We start from the raw sequence: 16584 nt of genomic DNA, 5'->3' as shown, positions 1-16584 counted from the left end.
ACATTGAAAACACACTCCCCTGTGCTCCACACACACACTCCGAGAACTCTCCAACTCGCCTGAGAGGAAGCATCCAAACCACAACTGCAGCTCCACGAGAGTGAGAATGAAAAACTACTCTGACAGTTCAGCCTGCGAATGCTGAGTGTTTCTGCAGCACGGAGCCAGCCAGCGAGCGAGTTATCACCCTGGTAAATTAGTGATGAGTCTGGAAAGTGACAGCATGTGTTCTGCTCGTTTCTAGATGCACTGGAAATATTAGCTGTGAAAAGAAAACACTTCATGGCTCATGAAGTGTGTACGATGGTAAACTGTCCCAGCTGCTGATATTATACAGTTATTTACTGAAGTCATACTCTGCTACAGTCCCACTGCTCTGACCTCAAGACTGAATGATGATCTTTTCTTTAATTATTTAAAGATCATGTATATGTATACATGTGTGAGTGAGAGTCTTTGGCTCCTCTAGTGGACAAACCATGGCATTTCAGAGCAGAGAATTTGACATAATTTAGGAAAATCTATTTCCCGCGAGCCTCCTGTGGCGGATAAATTGGTAGAAAATGGATGGATGGAAAACCTATTTTTAAAAACTCTGTAACTTTTTCAATCATTCAGATTTGGCAAGGTGGTTTGTCATTTTCCTGTGAGAAGATACATTTTTATCACTTAATTTGGTCATTAAAAATAATAATAGGTCATATGGGACTCAATGAACAAACCATCCATTCATTCTCTACTGCACTGTCCTCTACATGAGGGTCACAGGGAGCTGGAGGCAATGCCAGCTGACATACTGCGTGTTTCCACTGGCACGGCACGGCACGGCACGGCACGGCACATCCGACACAAGGATCAAGCCAAACTAAACAATCCTAAAAACGTGGGTTAATCTCCAATAATTACCAAGGAAATGTCTAAAATCTCAATATTTAACAGAGGAGTCTGGTGTATCAGTCTGTAGTGACTGTGTCACGGAGTGTGTGCTCCGTTCATGGAGGAAGTACTGAACAAATGATTCTTTGTGTCGCGTGTAAAATAAAGTCACTGCAGTTTCATGCAGCCGTGCAGTGATGACTCCGCCCACGGTGAGTAGGTACTATTTTGAAGTGGAAAACCAAACCTAAACCGAAACTAAGTAGTGCCTTGCCGTGCCGTGCCGTGCCGTGCCGTGCCGTGCCGAGGCGAGTCGACCACCTATGGTCCCAGACCCTGGACAGGTCACTGTGAGTCCATCGCAGGGCAGACACTGAGAGGAACAATCATTCCCACACGGGAGAATATGGAAAATCCACAGAGAAAGGCCTGTGGTCAAACTGGGATCCAAACCTGTAACCTTCTTGTAACGGTGAGGCAACAATGTACAAACCAACGAATAACTAAACTTCAATCCATCACTTTAATTTATAAGAGAATTGAACTAGTGGTAACATCTATTACCATAAACACTCCCTTCAGTCCTCAAGTGTTCTATAAAACATGCTCTATTTTATATTTTAATTACATGGAGACTGAAGAGACATTTTAAAGAGAGGTGGAGCCCAGGAGAATAATAAATGTGGGAGGGACCTGTTTATGCAAATGATATATTCATGTAGGGAAAACATAGGAAAAGGCAACAACAACAACAACAACAACAGTAGGGGGATGGCGCACATAATGTAGTAGATATAGATACAGTACATAGATAAATGTGTGAACAGATGTGTGATGATTGGACTCACAGTGAGCCGTCCTGCAGGATTCACTCTGTGTGCTGTCGGCAGAATGAGCCGAGGACGCAGACGACGCGCTGGAGCTACGGACGTAGCCAAAAGCTGCCAGGCGGCCTGGGGGAAGACGGCTGGAGCTGAAGCCCGGGGGACGCAGTCCTGACTGGCTGCCTCTGGGAACCAGAGACCTGGAAGCCGCGGCCACGGCCACAGCCTGAGGCTGAGCCGCTGCCGTCGCTGCAGCAGCAGACGGAACAGGAGCATGCTGGGTAAATACCTGGTCATCTGTTTGAAAAACACACAATGAAACAGTGTCATCAGTTAAATTTAAGTGGTAACTGGCTGCATTTAAGCTCTTTTTGAGACTGTGACTCCCCTGTGAATCATTGGAATCACTCTGTATTGACGACACTCTCAGTGGGAACCAGGAAGTCGTCTGTGTCTGACTTCAACAACAAGCACAAAGCGTTTGGCTTTGGCCAAGTTGCACACTGGGCTGTCGGCCAGCAGCAGTTTCTCTTACTGCCAAACACAGTTATGACATCAATTATAACGCCCATAACTCAGGAGACGGATGATAAATCTTTACAGCGCGTATACGTTATGTTTCTGAGTTGATTGTGTTTACATTGTAGTTGAACTTAGTAATGCTTGTATTACACTGACTCTGTCAAGGTGCGCTTTATGCTGCTGTAGGTGCAGACGCTAAACCAGACGCTAAGGTCAAATAAAAGCTGGATTAAAGGAGTGAAGAAAAAGAGATAAAAGACGAGACAGAAAAGACGGGGAATCAGAGGGATAAAAAAGCAATCATTGCTCCATAGTGGCATGTTTTTGTTACTGAGCAACGGGAAGAAATTGTCCCATTTCAACCCCCAGCTCACACTAAAGTGTCGAGATCCGACAGAAGCCCATTATCCCCTGCTGGCTGCTGGCTGCAGAGATAAGGTGAGCAGCTCTCCTCTCTGCTTCAGTCTGCTGCACATGATAGGAAAAGCACTGCTTCAACGCAAGAGAGAGAGAGAGAGACAATACAGGTTATCTCTCTGGAGTGAGAAGGTCAGGATCATTAAAGATAAATGCCCTCATACCCCACTGCATTTACACTCAGAGAAGGAAGCTGAACAAATATCCACTTTAAGAAGCATAACAAGGATGAAAGCTGCAGCTAAATGAAAATACACATTATTCATGACAAGAGATAAAACATTAAAGATAACCTTGACTCTTTCTTTCATACAAACTTATATACAATGGCTCTGGAAAGCTACAAAAAAAGGACTCAAAATCCTGCAAATGTGAAGTGAGGAAATGAGCAGTAAGTGGTCAAAGGCTCAGTCAAAGCCGCATTCTCTTCAACAACCTCTTTTTATTACCATTCCTTTCATAATCCAGTAATCTGTCAATCATTTTCTTGATTCATTGAATATTTGTTTGGCCAGGAAAACATTTTCAGTTTTAATGATTTCTTTGTCAAACGGAGAAAAGAAACCAGAAAACATTCAAATCTAAGAAGTGCTTGTTTTAATTATTAAAAAAAACCCTCAAAACTGTATAATGGATCATCAGAATAGTTGACGATTCAGTTAGTAAATGATTAATCGAATAATCGTTGCAGCCCTACTTTTTTATCATCATACACTTTCCTTTATTATCTTTTTACGGAAAGAAACAAAGAAAGAAAGGAACAGAAGACTGAGTTGAATTATGTATGTACTATAACAACCAAGTGATTTTCAATTTTAGGTAAGTTATGACACCTTGCACAGGTTCCCCTCCACACAGCGTTAAATTGCATATTATTAAATGTGACACTCGAGTGCACTGCAATCTCTGCAGCTCTACTGGAGCGAAGCTCACGGCTTCACGGCTGCAGAGAAGCAAAGATTGTCAACATGCAGAGGTGGCTTCAGCACAAACGTCCTGATCCACACTTTCATACCAACAACGTGTTCAAAACCTCCTGCGGATAAAATGTCATTCCGAGGGACAGAGTCCATACTTTACAAAAACCAGAGCCACGTATAATAATGTGAAGTGATGTTTATCCCTGCAGAGTGAGAGTGAGAGCGCCGGTGCTGACGTCACCCAACTGTTAATTGCTTTGCACTTCAAAGCCTGTTGTTCCCAAAGGGCCGAGCTCCACTGAGACACCATACATATGTATTAATAGGGATTATGATAAGGACACCTGACAGATCCTAACACTGTGATGATCAATTTAACACACGCAGTGCGTGAATGTAGCTGCGACCAAAAGAGCAGATTAAATATGCATGGGAATGATAAATGCCAGAGCTTTCCAGCAGCAGCAGAGTGCACGGTGAAGGACAGACTCCATATTTCATATTCCAGTGACAATCAAGCTGCAACGCGAACCTCACTTTGCAGAAGTGTTATCTGAAAAATCTGAATTAGACACGAGCTGCGCGTGAAGGAAAAGTGTGAGGAAGCTGCTTCAAGTTTGTAAATTAGCAGAAATATTTCCGTCCAATCACAGCAGCCAAAAATGAGCTGCCATTCATCTCAGGCCGGTGTGAGGGAGGAAGAGTTTAATGCTGCAGAGGAGCCAGAGATAAAGAAGCAATAACATCTAACTCAGAGTCTAAGATTCTGTTTTCTCTGAGAACACAAATCAAAAACAAAGATCTCTTCACCTGCGTGGTTGTGGTTTTTCTGGCTTGTCGCTGGGATGACAGGTTGGACCGGCTGGCTGAAGACCAGCACTGACCTCTGACCTTGACCAGGTCCTCTGCCCTTGGCCGTGGCCACAGCCGTCCTGTTGACAGCTCCGAGGCCGAGACGTAGACCTCTGCCGGAGCGCAGCAGACTGCCGCCCGCCCCGCCCTGAGCGGCCGCCGGGGGCTGCAGTGAGTCTTCTGCACAATTCCCTTTGAAAGCAGCAGATCTTTCCACCTTCAGGGCAAAAATCATTCAAATTAAGGACGAAAAAATTCTGTTCTAACTGAATTAAACTAATTAAAAATAAAATAAAATGATATTTATCTTTTAAATGTAAAGAATGACCAGTGTATTTGTGATATTGTAGACACACACTGAGAAAACAAAATGATTAACATAATTAACACGTGCATAACTTTGAATGTATATTGATTTAAAATTGATTTAAAAATCTAAATGATCAGACAGGATATGTATAAATGATAAAGTGTTTAGCATCACCAGTATAAATCAAGATTAGGTGTCAACCACTCTCCATATGTGACATGTGAAGCCTTGAGATCTGTCCACTTTGTTCTTCGCTGTATTAACTATTTATTCAGACATGCTGCTGCTGCTGCTGCTTAATGCTGCTGCTGCTTAATGCTGCTGCTGCTTAATGCTGCGTGAATATGAATGCTTACTAAAGCTGTTTGATGAGAATCAATAAGGAATGACTTTAAAGCAATAATATGCAGCTCTGGTGAGAGTGCGGATGAATCGCAGAATATCTGTGATTAATTATACACATAGTAGTTTGCTGTGGGATGGATGCAACTCAACGGACAGAGCACAAGACAGGAGAAGAGAGGAGAGGACAGACAGGGTGACGTGGGTGAGATAGGTGTCTAAAAGATGGTGGAGAGGTCAGCTGTGATGCCTGGTTTAGAGACAGGACGTCTCAGGGTTGAAGATTTTCATTGGGGGACCAAGATGGACAGGATTAGAAATGAGGGACAGCTGAGGTTGAACGGTTTGGTCATGTGCAGAGACAGGATAGTGATTATGTTGGACAGAGGATGTTGACGATGGAGCTGCCGAGCAGAAGGAAAAGAAGAAGACCACAGAGAAGGTTCATGGATGTTGTGAAGGAGGACGTGAGGACACAAGGGAGAGGACAAGGTGGAGGCAGATGACAGAAAATATTGGATGTGGTCGGGACAAGGAGCACAATAATGCTACAGTAATGCATGTGATGGTACTGCTGCTGACTGATGAAAGAAGAATTAAACTCTACTGCAGTCTCTTTACACTGTCAGTGAGAATTTACGATGATCCTGAACAGAAAAACCTTTGTGAATGCACCAAACTACAGCACAATCACATTCAGCTGTATCTGTGTCGTCGCTCTTCTGCTAAAATCATACACAGTGCTTCCACTCACCTCTGACCCCGCCCCGTAGAAGTCGCCCTCTTTGCCGCTCAGTTTGGGTGGAGCCGTGTGGCTGTGGGGGTGAACGTGTGTGTGTGCGGGGGGAACAGTGTGTGTGTGAGCGGGGGCCCTGATGCTCCTGCTCAGTGCAGCTGATGGGAAGACGTTTGCCTGCATGTCCTGACGATACTTGTCATAGAGCAGATTGGAGGCAGAGAGCACCGGGACTCCTCTGGTGTCTGTGTCTTTAGGGTTTCCTCTGAAGGGAGGCGGGGTTTGTCCGTGGGCGTACGCCGAGAGCCGGGACGGCAGAGAGGACACCTGATAGGGTCCGTCAGCCACTTGGGGTTTGAACTGAGGATTCTTTCGGACATAGGTAATGATTTTAGGGCGAACTCCTTTCGGTTTAAGTTTGGGTGATGGGGAGCTCTCTTTGGGGCTGGAGTCGTGTTGAGGGTAGGAGGAGCTCTGCTGGTTGTTAAGAGGCGCTTTGGAGATTCCGCTTGTGCTTATGTTAGTTTTGACTGGTGCTCTCAAGCAACTGTTGCCATAGCCCTGAGCTGACGTTGACACAGCAGGGTTGCATCCTGACGGGATATGTCGAACCACTCCGGGGACGTTCCTGGTAACAAGGAACATGGAGGGTTGCCTGCGCGGTGAACCCTGGGGTGTCTTCAGAGGGGAGTGAGGAGGAGTACACGACCTGGATTCAACCCCAGTCCTGTTGGGACTGGAGCAATTCCTCCTGTATGTGAACTGAATCTGGGGTCTCTTCTCTGTTGGAGAAGGGTTGGAGGGATTAGAACTAAGCCCCAGTGCTGACGCTGGTTGTTTCTCCACAGAAGGAACCTCTCTCTTAGTCTGGCTGGGCTGTCTGGCCTGGGAGGCTGCGGGTGTGCTGTACAGATAAGAGAAATCTGACGGTTCACGTAAAGCTGACTTTACATGCTTTCTGTTTAACCCATTGCTGTACGACTCAAGAGTGTAGTTTGGAGAACTGGGTTGTCCTGTCTCCTCCTGATGAGCCGTCGGCTCTGCAGAGCTCCTGCTCTGTGGAAGAGGTCTGACGAGCTGTTGCCGTCGCGGTGGCAGAACCCTCTCGTCAAATCCAGTCCTTCTCCTTTGGCCGAGCCCCACATCAGAGGACAGTCCATTTTTATGATGGCTTCCCTCCTTCTGTCGCTGATCCTGGCTGCAGAACTGAAAAGAATGGTGTTTCTCCTGAGGATGCAGTGATGCTGAGTTCTGGTTGGCATCTACAGGATCTGCCCTTCTCCTTGTCTGGGCTGAGGTAGAGTTGTTTGCATTTGGATACGGGTGAGTTTTAGGACTTGACAGAGAAATGGGAGAATGTGCTTTGCTACTAATATCGAGAGCACTTGACAAACTTCCGCTGAGGGCAGTGGCTGACAAACTGGAGACAAACACATTTGTCTCAGACTTGGATTCCTTCAGCCCTCCCTTGCGCCTCTCCCTGGTATCGGTCTTCTCCGCGGAGCCTGTCACACACGTGTCTAGCTCTTCAGTGCTGTGACAGCCGATCCTTTTGTGGACATCTTTACCTCTCTGTATTCTCCTCTCTTCTCTGTCATTGTCGTTTCTCCTCCTGTCAGTTGAAGCCGAGCTGGCAGTCGAGCTGGAGGATATGGACATGGGACCCTCGTCTCTTCCGTCTCTCAAACTTTCCTCGTTGTCGTCATCCAGATTATCTTCCTCCTGGTCCCTGTTTCCCAAAAATGCGTCTATCTCCTGACAGTCCAACAGCTCAAACTCTCTGAGCTCAGACTGCATACACTGCTGCTCAGAGCCCCAGATCACCAGCTTGTCGGGGGAGTCGCTCTGGGAGACTAAAGGAGGGATGGAGTACGTGCTGTATCCTGTGTCCTCCGTCACTCGTCTTCCTTCTTGATCACCTATAGAAGTTAATTGATTGGCGTTGTCGTCCCCAGACTGAGGGAACTGGTTTTGAGTCTTGTTGCCTCTGTCAACGCTGACCCTCAGTCCCTTGAAAGTCGTCAGGTTGCTCATGTTTGAGCTGCTCTTACAAACAGATGCGTTAAAAACACTTGTGAGGTTCTGAGGCCATACGTCTACAGAGTTAGAAATGGTTCTTCCCTCCGTGTCCCGTCTCTTCAGGCTGTGAGTGACGAAGTTCTTTCAGTTGCATATTCCAACGACGAAATGTCATCTCATGAAATGTTTTCAGTTCAGCTCCCCACGGATTTCGCATTTAGCGTTTTGTTGACGACGCCGTCTTTGACGGCTCTGCAGGGTTCGATCTGCAACAAGAACAACAAAAGAAACTGTGAGCATGAGGAAAAATACAGACAATTCAGTTTTGCTCTCTCTCCATGAAACCACTTTAGGTGTTTTACATTGATATATGAGCTGTGCCACACTCACAGGCTGCTGTGACTCAGTATCAGCGGATTCTGAGTCTATTTTTGTCTTATGGGCCCTGATAGATGTGCATCATGTTGTGGTGGATGGCTAAATGCAGACCAGGAGACCTCAGTCTATATTGTATTAGTTATCAAGTGATGATGGGAGTTCACTGTGGTTTGAGGAGAGAAGAGCTCTGAGTGCAGGCTGTTAGGACACAAGTGACAGATTCACCACGGGAATGGCTTAAGAGGAAGACTTGAGGACGAGAGGGACGAGTGTGAGGGGTTTTGTAATGAGCTGAAGGACGACATGAAAACATCTGCACAACAGTTTGTTTCAACCAGTCTCTGAGGAAACACAGGTGTGGTAGAGAAACAGCAGATACCGGAGGGAGAAATCCACACTGCAGCACTACACTCAGCACCTAACATCTTCTTTAACATGCCACATGGCTGATTAAGCCAGTGCCATTTACATGCTCCATTTAAAAGCAGGATTCCGCAGGGTGAGTGGAATTCTTGTGCCTGTGAGTCAATGGCTCTTGTCCAGACTGCATATGATGCTTCACACGTATGTGCACAAGATGAGCAGATGGCAGAGGTTTTGTCGCACCATAATATCAGTGTGTGTGGCGGCTGCAGGACGGTTTCATCAAAGTGTATTTAAAAGAAATGGTTGGCTTCATACTTCCTCTCAGAATGTTCACTTGTGTTTTGAAGAGGAAGCATTTAAAGCAAACACTTCTGCATCATCATAGTGTTCTATCATACTTCATTTGGTAAATGCTGTGTGGACTGAGCTGGTCATTATGTCATCTTTTCTTCAATATTTGCTTAGTTTCATCACAGTGTCATCACATGTGCAGCGTGTTGTCATTAGCAGGTGCTGCTCCGTGTGTCCTCTGGCATCAGTGACACACTCAGCTTCCACTGCCCGTGGCTCTGATCTGATGCTGCTTCACTGCATGTGTAAAAACACTTTTACCCCAAAAGGGGAAACATTCTTGAAGGTCACCCCAAAATATAATTAGCACAGTTTCCTGAAGAGTCTTTTTAATGAATGTGTGGTTTTAAAGAGGTTATTTAATTTAAGCTTTTGCAATTATAGAGACTAAGTATGAAAACTTACAGGTCAAAATACAAAGAAATCTACTCCACTGCTCTAGCAGAATAATTCTGCTTTGATTGTTTAGAGGAAGTATTTACTCTAGTGTGCAAACAAACAACATGTAGAATAATCCTCACACTCCCTTTGTGTGCACTGACTAATATTTATCTACCTGATGCACACAATCAGTTTATTAGCTAATTACACAACAGACAATCCTTAAAGAGATGGGGGAGGACTGCAGAGACAGAGAGAGAGACAGAGAGAGGGAGAGAGAGAGAGAGCGTTCTGGCACTGATGGAGCACCGGAGCTCGTGCTGATGGCAGCAGTCCTCGGGAGCTCGGTCACAATAAACACAACGTCGCCACACAGTGAGGCCGACAACAGCAATCTGACAAATCTGTGAACACAATGAAAAAGACATCGAGCACAAGGACTATTTGAGTAAAAAGAAACAGAAACACGGACAGTTTCTGCACTGCTGCTGAATTTATGTTTCCTTTGCCTGAAATACGCCAATAATATACAATAATTACACAGCGTACGTGCTGTTGTCAAAGGTACTTGTACTAAAGTGATTATCTCAAATATTTGTTATCCACATGTGCATCTAATGACCAATAACAGTATAACGATGTGTTAGGGACGGTGACAGGAGGAAGATGAAAGATTCAAGAGTATTTATCGTTTCCTCTTGAAGGACAAAAACAAAATCACTTCTTCTTAGAAGGAGAAAATAAACTTGACTGGCCTTTTGTTTTGTAGCTTCATTTAAGTCCAAACAGGCTCTGACGTGTTCTCTGGGAAACATAAACGACGCAGTGGCACATGACAGAGGGACTGAGGACACTAGGGACGAGGGAATCAAGGGCAGGTGTGAGTGATTACTTAAGCATCACCAGGTGAAGTGCATGAGGGACAGGAAGACATGGACGTTTACCAAAATAAAAGGGGAAGTGAAAATCAAACTTAACATGAACTTAACGTGACTTTAAACATAAACTAACACAAGAACTAACAAATCTGACGCCTCGATGTATTGTGATAAAATGTCTACCACTTATTTTAAATTCAAATATTATAAAGTGAAGGTGTCTTGAATTCATGGCCAGTATTATTCTCACATGTTGAGATATTCTGGGCTGGAATATGAAGAGCAGGAACTACTCATTTTGAACTCATGTGGGAAAACAGCAGGAGACAAAAACCTGAGAAAACAACTCAACAGTCGTGTTCCTGTTGTCATGGCGATGCCATGTGCATGGGAATACAGAGGGAATACTGGATATACAGTCAGTCCATTTTGACCCCTACATCTTACACCAGGGGGAAAAAAAAAGGGTCAATATTAGAAAGAGAGCATGGCTCTGAAGGTCGGCTCCACGCTCTTACACTCACAGCTCATGCATTCATTATTCACTCACAACCTAGACTCATGCTATGCATCGCAGCAACGCTGCTAAACCCTCAGGTGCTGCACTCAACTAACATGTAAATGAATAACCTGATAAAGTGAAAAAAACAAGATCTGCACGAGGACTCAGTGTGTGTGGGTGAGACGTGAGACCATGGAGACGAGCGATGATGGCAACGGAACACGTGAACCTCTGAGATAAAAGCTACTGAAGTGACTCAGTAATGTTCACCTATACGAGTAGAATGAAATAATTACTGAAAGTCTTTTATGACCATAATGAGCGCTTAAATGCTCCCATTGAGGACACATAGATTTCCATGAGAGGATTTATTGTTTTCACTGTTAAGATCCAGATATGAAGATTTTCAGGAGGGTTTTGGGTCAAAGGAAGAAGAAGACGATTTATATTTTTTCTCACATCAGATTCATTCTTTCTTGTTAAGGTTTTATTTAAAATATCTATAAAATCAAATATTTTCAGCACAAATGTGGCTCTGATTTAAATTTTTATCACTGAATATGAACAATGCTGGTGTGTAAGTGTCAGGTTTAGCACGGATGTGACAACACGCAGACGTTCATCAACACGTTCATCTTTGTTGTTGAAGCAGCAGCACATGTGGATATTACAGATGCCATTTGTCTTTGGCAACTGGGCTTTTCCTCCCCCACCGGAGAGCAGACAGGTTTTACAGCCCAGTGTTCCCAGGGGAACCCAGACGACACACACACACACACACACACGTGTGCACACGTGTGAATTCCCACACATTGTGTAGTGGGAGCACAGCGATGGAGAGAATACAAATGGACAGCGTGACAACATGTGCGTAACCATAATTTATGACTCCTGAGTGTTGCCGTGTAACATAATTAGGTTTAGTGCAGGACGGACGTTAAAAAAATCTATTTTAACATCGAGCACAAACTGTGTCTTTACACACATGTAATTAATCTCTCGTGACAGCGTTGTTGCATGTCCTTGTTCTCTTTCCTCAGGCTGGGTTGTGGTTGCATTGTGTGTGTGTGTGTGTGTATTTGTGTGTACGTGTGAACTTGTTAACATGTGTCTATAGATGTGAATACATTACACAAACATTCACTGGTTTAGGTTGGAGAGAGACCGAGACAGAGAGAGAGACAGAGAGAGAGAGAGACAGAAAACAATCCATCCCAGCTCCTCCCTCTTCTTTTAGCAGCCCAAACAGACAGAAATAGGAGTGAACCATGATTAACGCTCCACTTTCACAGAAGACACAATAAGCGCCCTGAAGACATCCTTTCACATGTGACAATCCTCAGTTTTTCCAACACGTGAACCGAGAGAATTTAACTCCACGCTCGACAAAGAAATCTCATCTCACAGAACAAAGGAGAAGAGGAAAGGACGCACAACTAGCTTCCTACTCAAGTGCCTGAACACACCAGGTCCTGGTCAACAGTGTCTGCTTCTCTGAATGCACCACAGTACATGTACAGCTGAAAACATCTGTCCACATGTGTCCACACCTGTCTCCGGCCTTCATTCTCTTCAGTCTCCTCATTATACAGAGTTAATGGGGGCAGGGTGAGCTGATCAATCCCATTTTCATACTTCATACACACAGCACACAGCACACAGGGCGACTACACCTGCCAAAATAATCTCTCCCCCCCTCCTCCTCCTCCTCCCCCTCTCTGCCTTTGTCGTTCACTTCACTCCCACATGCACAGAGTGGGAGTGGGATGGCATTTCCTTCTCCGTGGGGAGTTACTGTAACAGGATTTCAACAGGATCTCAGGTCAGAGTCGTGGTCAGACCACAGCGAATCAAGGAGAACAAGAAAATCAGATCATCTGCAATAAAATCTGATTATTTCCTGATTGTGTGCAGAGAGAATATTCCCAGTAGTCACAATATTCCAGTAATAGGATTTATTAGAAGAAGCAAAATGAAAAAATGTGTATGCATTCACACTGCGCACACACACACACACCTATTGACTATCACTGCTGCAACAGGAGCAGAAACAAAGACACAGCTCCTCAACCTGAGGGCTTTATGTTGACTCCAGGGACTGAATCACCACCAAACCAGACATGTCTGCTATCACTGCTATGTGCAGACGGGTTGAAGCTGACGTGGTTCAAGAGCAGACAAGTGCATAAATGTACAAATGAGAAGAGAATACGTGAGGGACAGACAACACAGAGGAACTTGGCTGGATTATATTCTGGGAGACTGTTGATGAGGAGACAGAATTAAGAGCCGAATTAAGGAGTCAGACTTGTGTTTATTGTGCCCTGCAGTTAAAACACAGACTAACAAATAACAGACATGTGGGAGAGGAGAGAAAGTGTCCATGCTGGCTGCTGCTGGTAGCACTGACTGCATTGTTATTAGCTAAACCCCCTCCGCCCACCATCCTCACTCCTGTCGCAGAGAGAAACGTTAACTCTTGCACGACTGAGCTCGGTGAAACTCTGCGAGGGCACAAAGACGTACGGCGGAGAGAGCGACGTTCACTTCTACTCCAAAGCAGCCGCAGACAAAGAAAGCAATGAAAGCGGAATTCTCTGTGGGACTGTAGGGAAGTTGCCACATGCTCACACACACACACACACACACACACATAAACCCACACAGTTGAGTGGATTCAGACATAAAGCTGGCGAGCAGCAGACAAAGACAGGCTGAGTGTAACTTAGACAGGCTGACTCACTGATGATTATTTAAGGAAAACATCAAAACACAATCCACTGATGCTGCAGAGAACGAGGAGGAGGTGGAGAGAGAAGGGGATGTGGAGGATTTGTAATTTGCAATGTAATGTGTGTGTGTGTGTGTGTGCATGTGTAATGTGCAAGTGGCAAAGCCCAAGGGTGTGGGGGAGGGAAGACTGGCAAAGGATCAGGGAGAGGTGAGGAAAGAATACAGTGAGGGAAGGATTTTGGGCTGGTGTTGATGATGATGATGATGATGATGACGATGTGAAAAGAAACAAAACAAAGCTAATGATATGAAGCTGCTGTAAAAAGGATTGTTTTCATACACGGAGGTGAGAGAGAGGACACGTTGGGGTGAAGCACTCCTGTGGGAAATCAATGAAGACTGTGGATCAGTTTAAAGATGCACAAATGCTCCTGCTGACATTTAACTTTATTTTTAGGATCAAGAAAAGAAAGTAGCTACAGACTAAAGTGTGGGACGCGCCATAAAACATGGATGATGTGGACTTTGCTTGTTCCAGTGAAGTTTAAGCTCCTGTCCTCCTAAAAACACTGCTGCACGCACACACACACACACACACACACACACACTGTTACTGTTCTCATTTGTGACAAAAATGTACAAAATACACAAAACAACAGAAACATCTGCAACACTTCCCTGAACACACAAACAAACACATAAAAGCTCTTTCATGTTCACTGTAAGTTTGTGTCTGTGTGCTTGTATTTGTTACCTCTTTAGAACATTAACACTGACCTGTCTGGACCAGTAAACCTGGTCCTAATGAGGCAGAACCACATTTCTGAGGAACTGGTTTAGGGTTAGGCATGGTCATAGTTATGATTAATTGTTTAGGCTGTCCAAATGAATTAAAGTGTGTGTGTGTGTTGACCAACTGTTAAGCAAACCTATCTTTGTGAGGACATTTTTGCTGGTCCACACAACTTTAAGGGGATTTTTTGAGGATTAAGACCTGGTTTTTACACTTAGTCATTTAGTAGTGATGGTTAAGGTTAAGGTAAGGTAAGCAAAGGAATGCATTATGTCTAAGAGTGTCCACACAAAGAATGCAAAACCAGCATATATGTGTGTGTGTGTGTGTGTCACCAGTGGAGGCGTGTCTCTGATGTCCTGCCAGTGACTGCAGGGGCGGAGCTACAACAAGCTCATTGCCACCTTCCAGACAAAGGCAGCGTGAATGTGAGAGGAGAGTGTGTGCTCGTGTTGACACTTCATTCACACTGAACACACACACATACACGCACACGCGCACACACTGCGCACACACACACATCACCATGCTGCACAGTGGAGGAGAGGATGGAGGAGTGAACGGCCTACAAGAATCCTCATTCAGTAGCTGTTATTTAAATTAGTTTGCTCCCTCTCTCTTTTTTTTTATTTCACATTGACACAAAGTTAAAATCTTTCACTAAAGTGCAAACAAAGGTAAGGAATGTTGAAAAAACATAGTGACATACTTTTACTTCCCTCTTTCCTTCACTTATCATCTCCACCTCCCCCCTTCTCCCCCTTCTCCCCCTCTGTTCTGTCCTATAAAATGACCTTGAAGGTCGCACCGGTGCTTCACACATGGGCTTTGTGACAAACTGTTATACCTGCAATAAAACACACACACACACACACACATACACTGAACACTTGAAAACTCCACACTCTCTCTCTTTATCACACAAACACACAAGTCACTTCCCTGGCACAGATTTGATAAATTGATCTCTGTTCAGACTTTGCAGAGGTCACATGTGATCAATCAATCACGTATGCATCAGCATCTAGAACAGCCACAGCAGACAATCACAAGCCCAGACCAGCTCCACGAGCTGCACGAGCTGCATGAGCTGCATGAGCTCCACGAGCTGCACGAGCTCCACGAGCTCCACGAGCCCCACACATGATCCACACTGAGTTGATCAATTCCAATAAACACTTAAAACCTCAAACACCACAGGACAGAATCCTGGCGACCACATGTTCTCACAGAGCAGCCACATAAATGCTGAATCGTGTGTGAAGTGGAAAATACAATCATAAAAAACCACTGAAAAAAAACGAGCTGACCAAGGTCTCAGGGAGAATTTGATGATCAGACACCAATCAATCAAGACAGTGGGAGTGTGAGTGGCACGTCCTCCACCTGCTCGTCATCATTTCATCCATCGTCTCCTGTCATTCCTCTGCTCTCACTGCTACAGTCAACAAGGAATCTAATGCAAAAATCACTGACGCCCCAAAAATGACATTTAATCAGCATTTGACCTAAGTTACACAGGCTTTGCAAAGACACTAAAGTAGAAGTAAGATCATAGAACAGACAACATTTAAAGGATTTTTCATTTCTTTTAAAGATTTGAAATGTTGACACTCTTCACACACAGCTCAGGCTCTTACATCACAACACTATTATACTGATTCGTTTTACTTGATGCTATAAAACGGAATGTAAATCCATATATTTGGTAAAAGCCCATATGTTGCAGATGTGATGTTCAAAGTATCAAACAGAAAACATGAGTCCACTTCCTCAAACCTCGTGATCCAGTCTCAGTGCAGTGGATCATGAAGTCAGGTCTAAAGCCTCTGTAATCCATGCATGATCGTTATTATGAGCCAGTGACTGGATCCATCACAACCACCCTGACCTCAGTCTCCTGCTCACACAGTCTGACACTCAAACACAACAAGATGAAGTCTGCACTCTCCACTCAGACTCAGCTTCAACGATCCGAAACATGCGCACACACTTGTGCAGGGAACAGACGCGTCGTTACCAGAAATACCCGCAGCGACTCACCTGCAGCTTCTGGAAGAATGTCGGTCAATGCAGGAGTTGCAAAACAAAACCCAAGCGTGCGCGCGTCTCAGTCCCTCCTCTCTCTCTGTCTCTGTGAGAGGCAGAGGCAGGACCAGGAGAGAGAGAGAGAGAGAGAGAGAGATGCTGCGGACAGGAGGAGGAGGAGGAGGAGGAGGAGTGGTGCTGATGCTGCAGCCGACACCTCGCAGAGCATCCTTCTGTTGAGCGTCCGGCTCTTTTTTCCTCGCCTAACACGTGCACGCCCTCTGCTGGATGAAGGTGAAACCTCCGTCCGCGCCATAACATAAAAGAAAAGAAAAGAGTGAAAGATGTTTGTTTTT

General features: G+C 44.9%; 1 protein-coding gene across 2 annotated transcripts in view; it reads right to left on the bottom strand.

Annotated features, from left to right (window-relative positions):
• mtus2a (microtubule associated tumor suppressor candidate 2a) overlaps positions 1–16385 on the bottom strand; it is a 36584-nt gene extending 20199 nt beyond the window's left edge. For both annotated transcript variants that reach the window (XM_044041511.1, XM_044041512.1), the window contains exons 1-4: positions 16244–16385; positions 5818–8084; positions 4370–4628; positions 1725–1997 (exon numbers count right to left, since the gene is read on the bottom strand). In XM_044041511.1, the coding sequence (XP_043897446.1) occupies positions 1725–1997; positions 4370–4628; positions 5818–7833 (2548 nt within the window). In that variant the 5' untranslated portion in view covers positions 7834–8084; positions 16244–16385. The remainder of the gene's footprint in view (positions 1–1724; positions 1998–4369; positions 4629–5817; positions 8085–16243) is intronic.
• Positions 16386–16584: the final 199 nt, after the last annotated feature.

This window comes from Solea senegalensis, linkage group LG13, assembly GCF_019176455.1.
Source record: "Solea senegalensis isolate Sse05_10M linkage group LG13, IFAPA_SoseM_1, whole genome shotgun sequence".
Classification (NCBI taxonomy): domain Eukaryota; kingdom Metazoa; phylum Chordata; class Actinopteri; order Pleuronectiformes; family Soleidae; genus Solea; species Solea senegalensis.
Note: the sequence above shows the minus strand (reverse complement) of the source record. Positions and strands in the feature narration are given on the sequence as shown.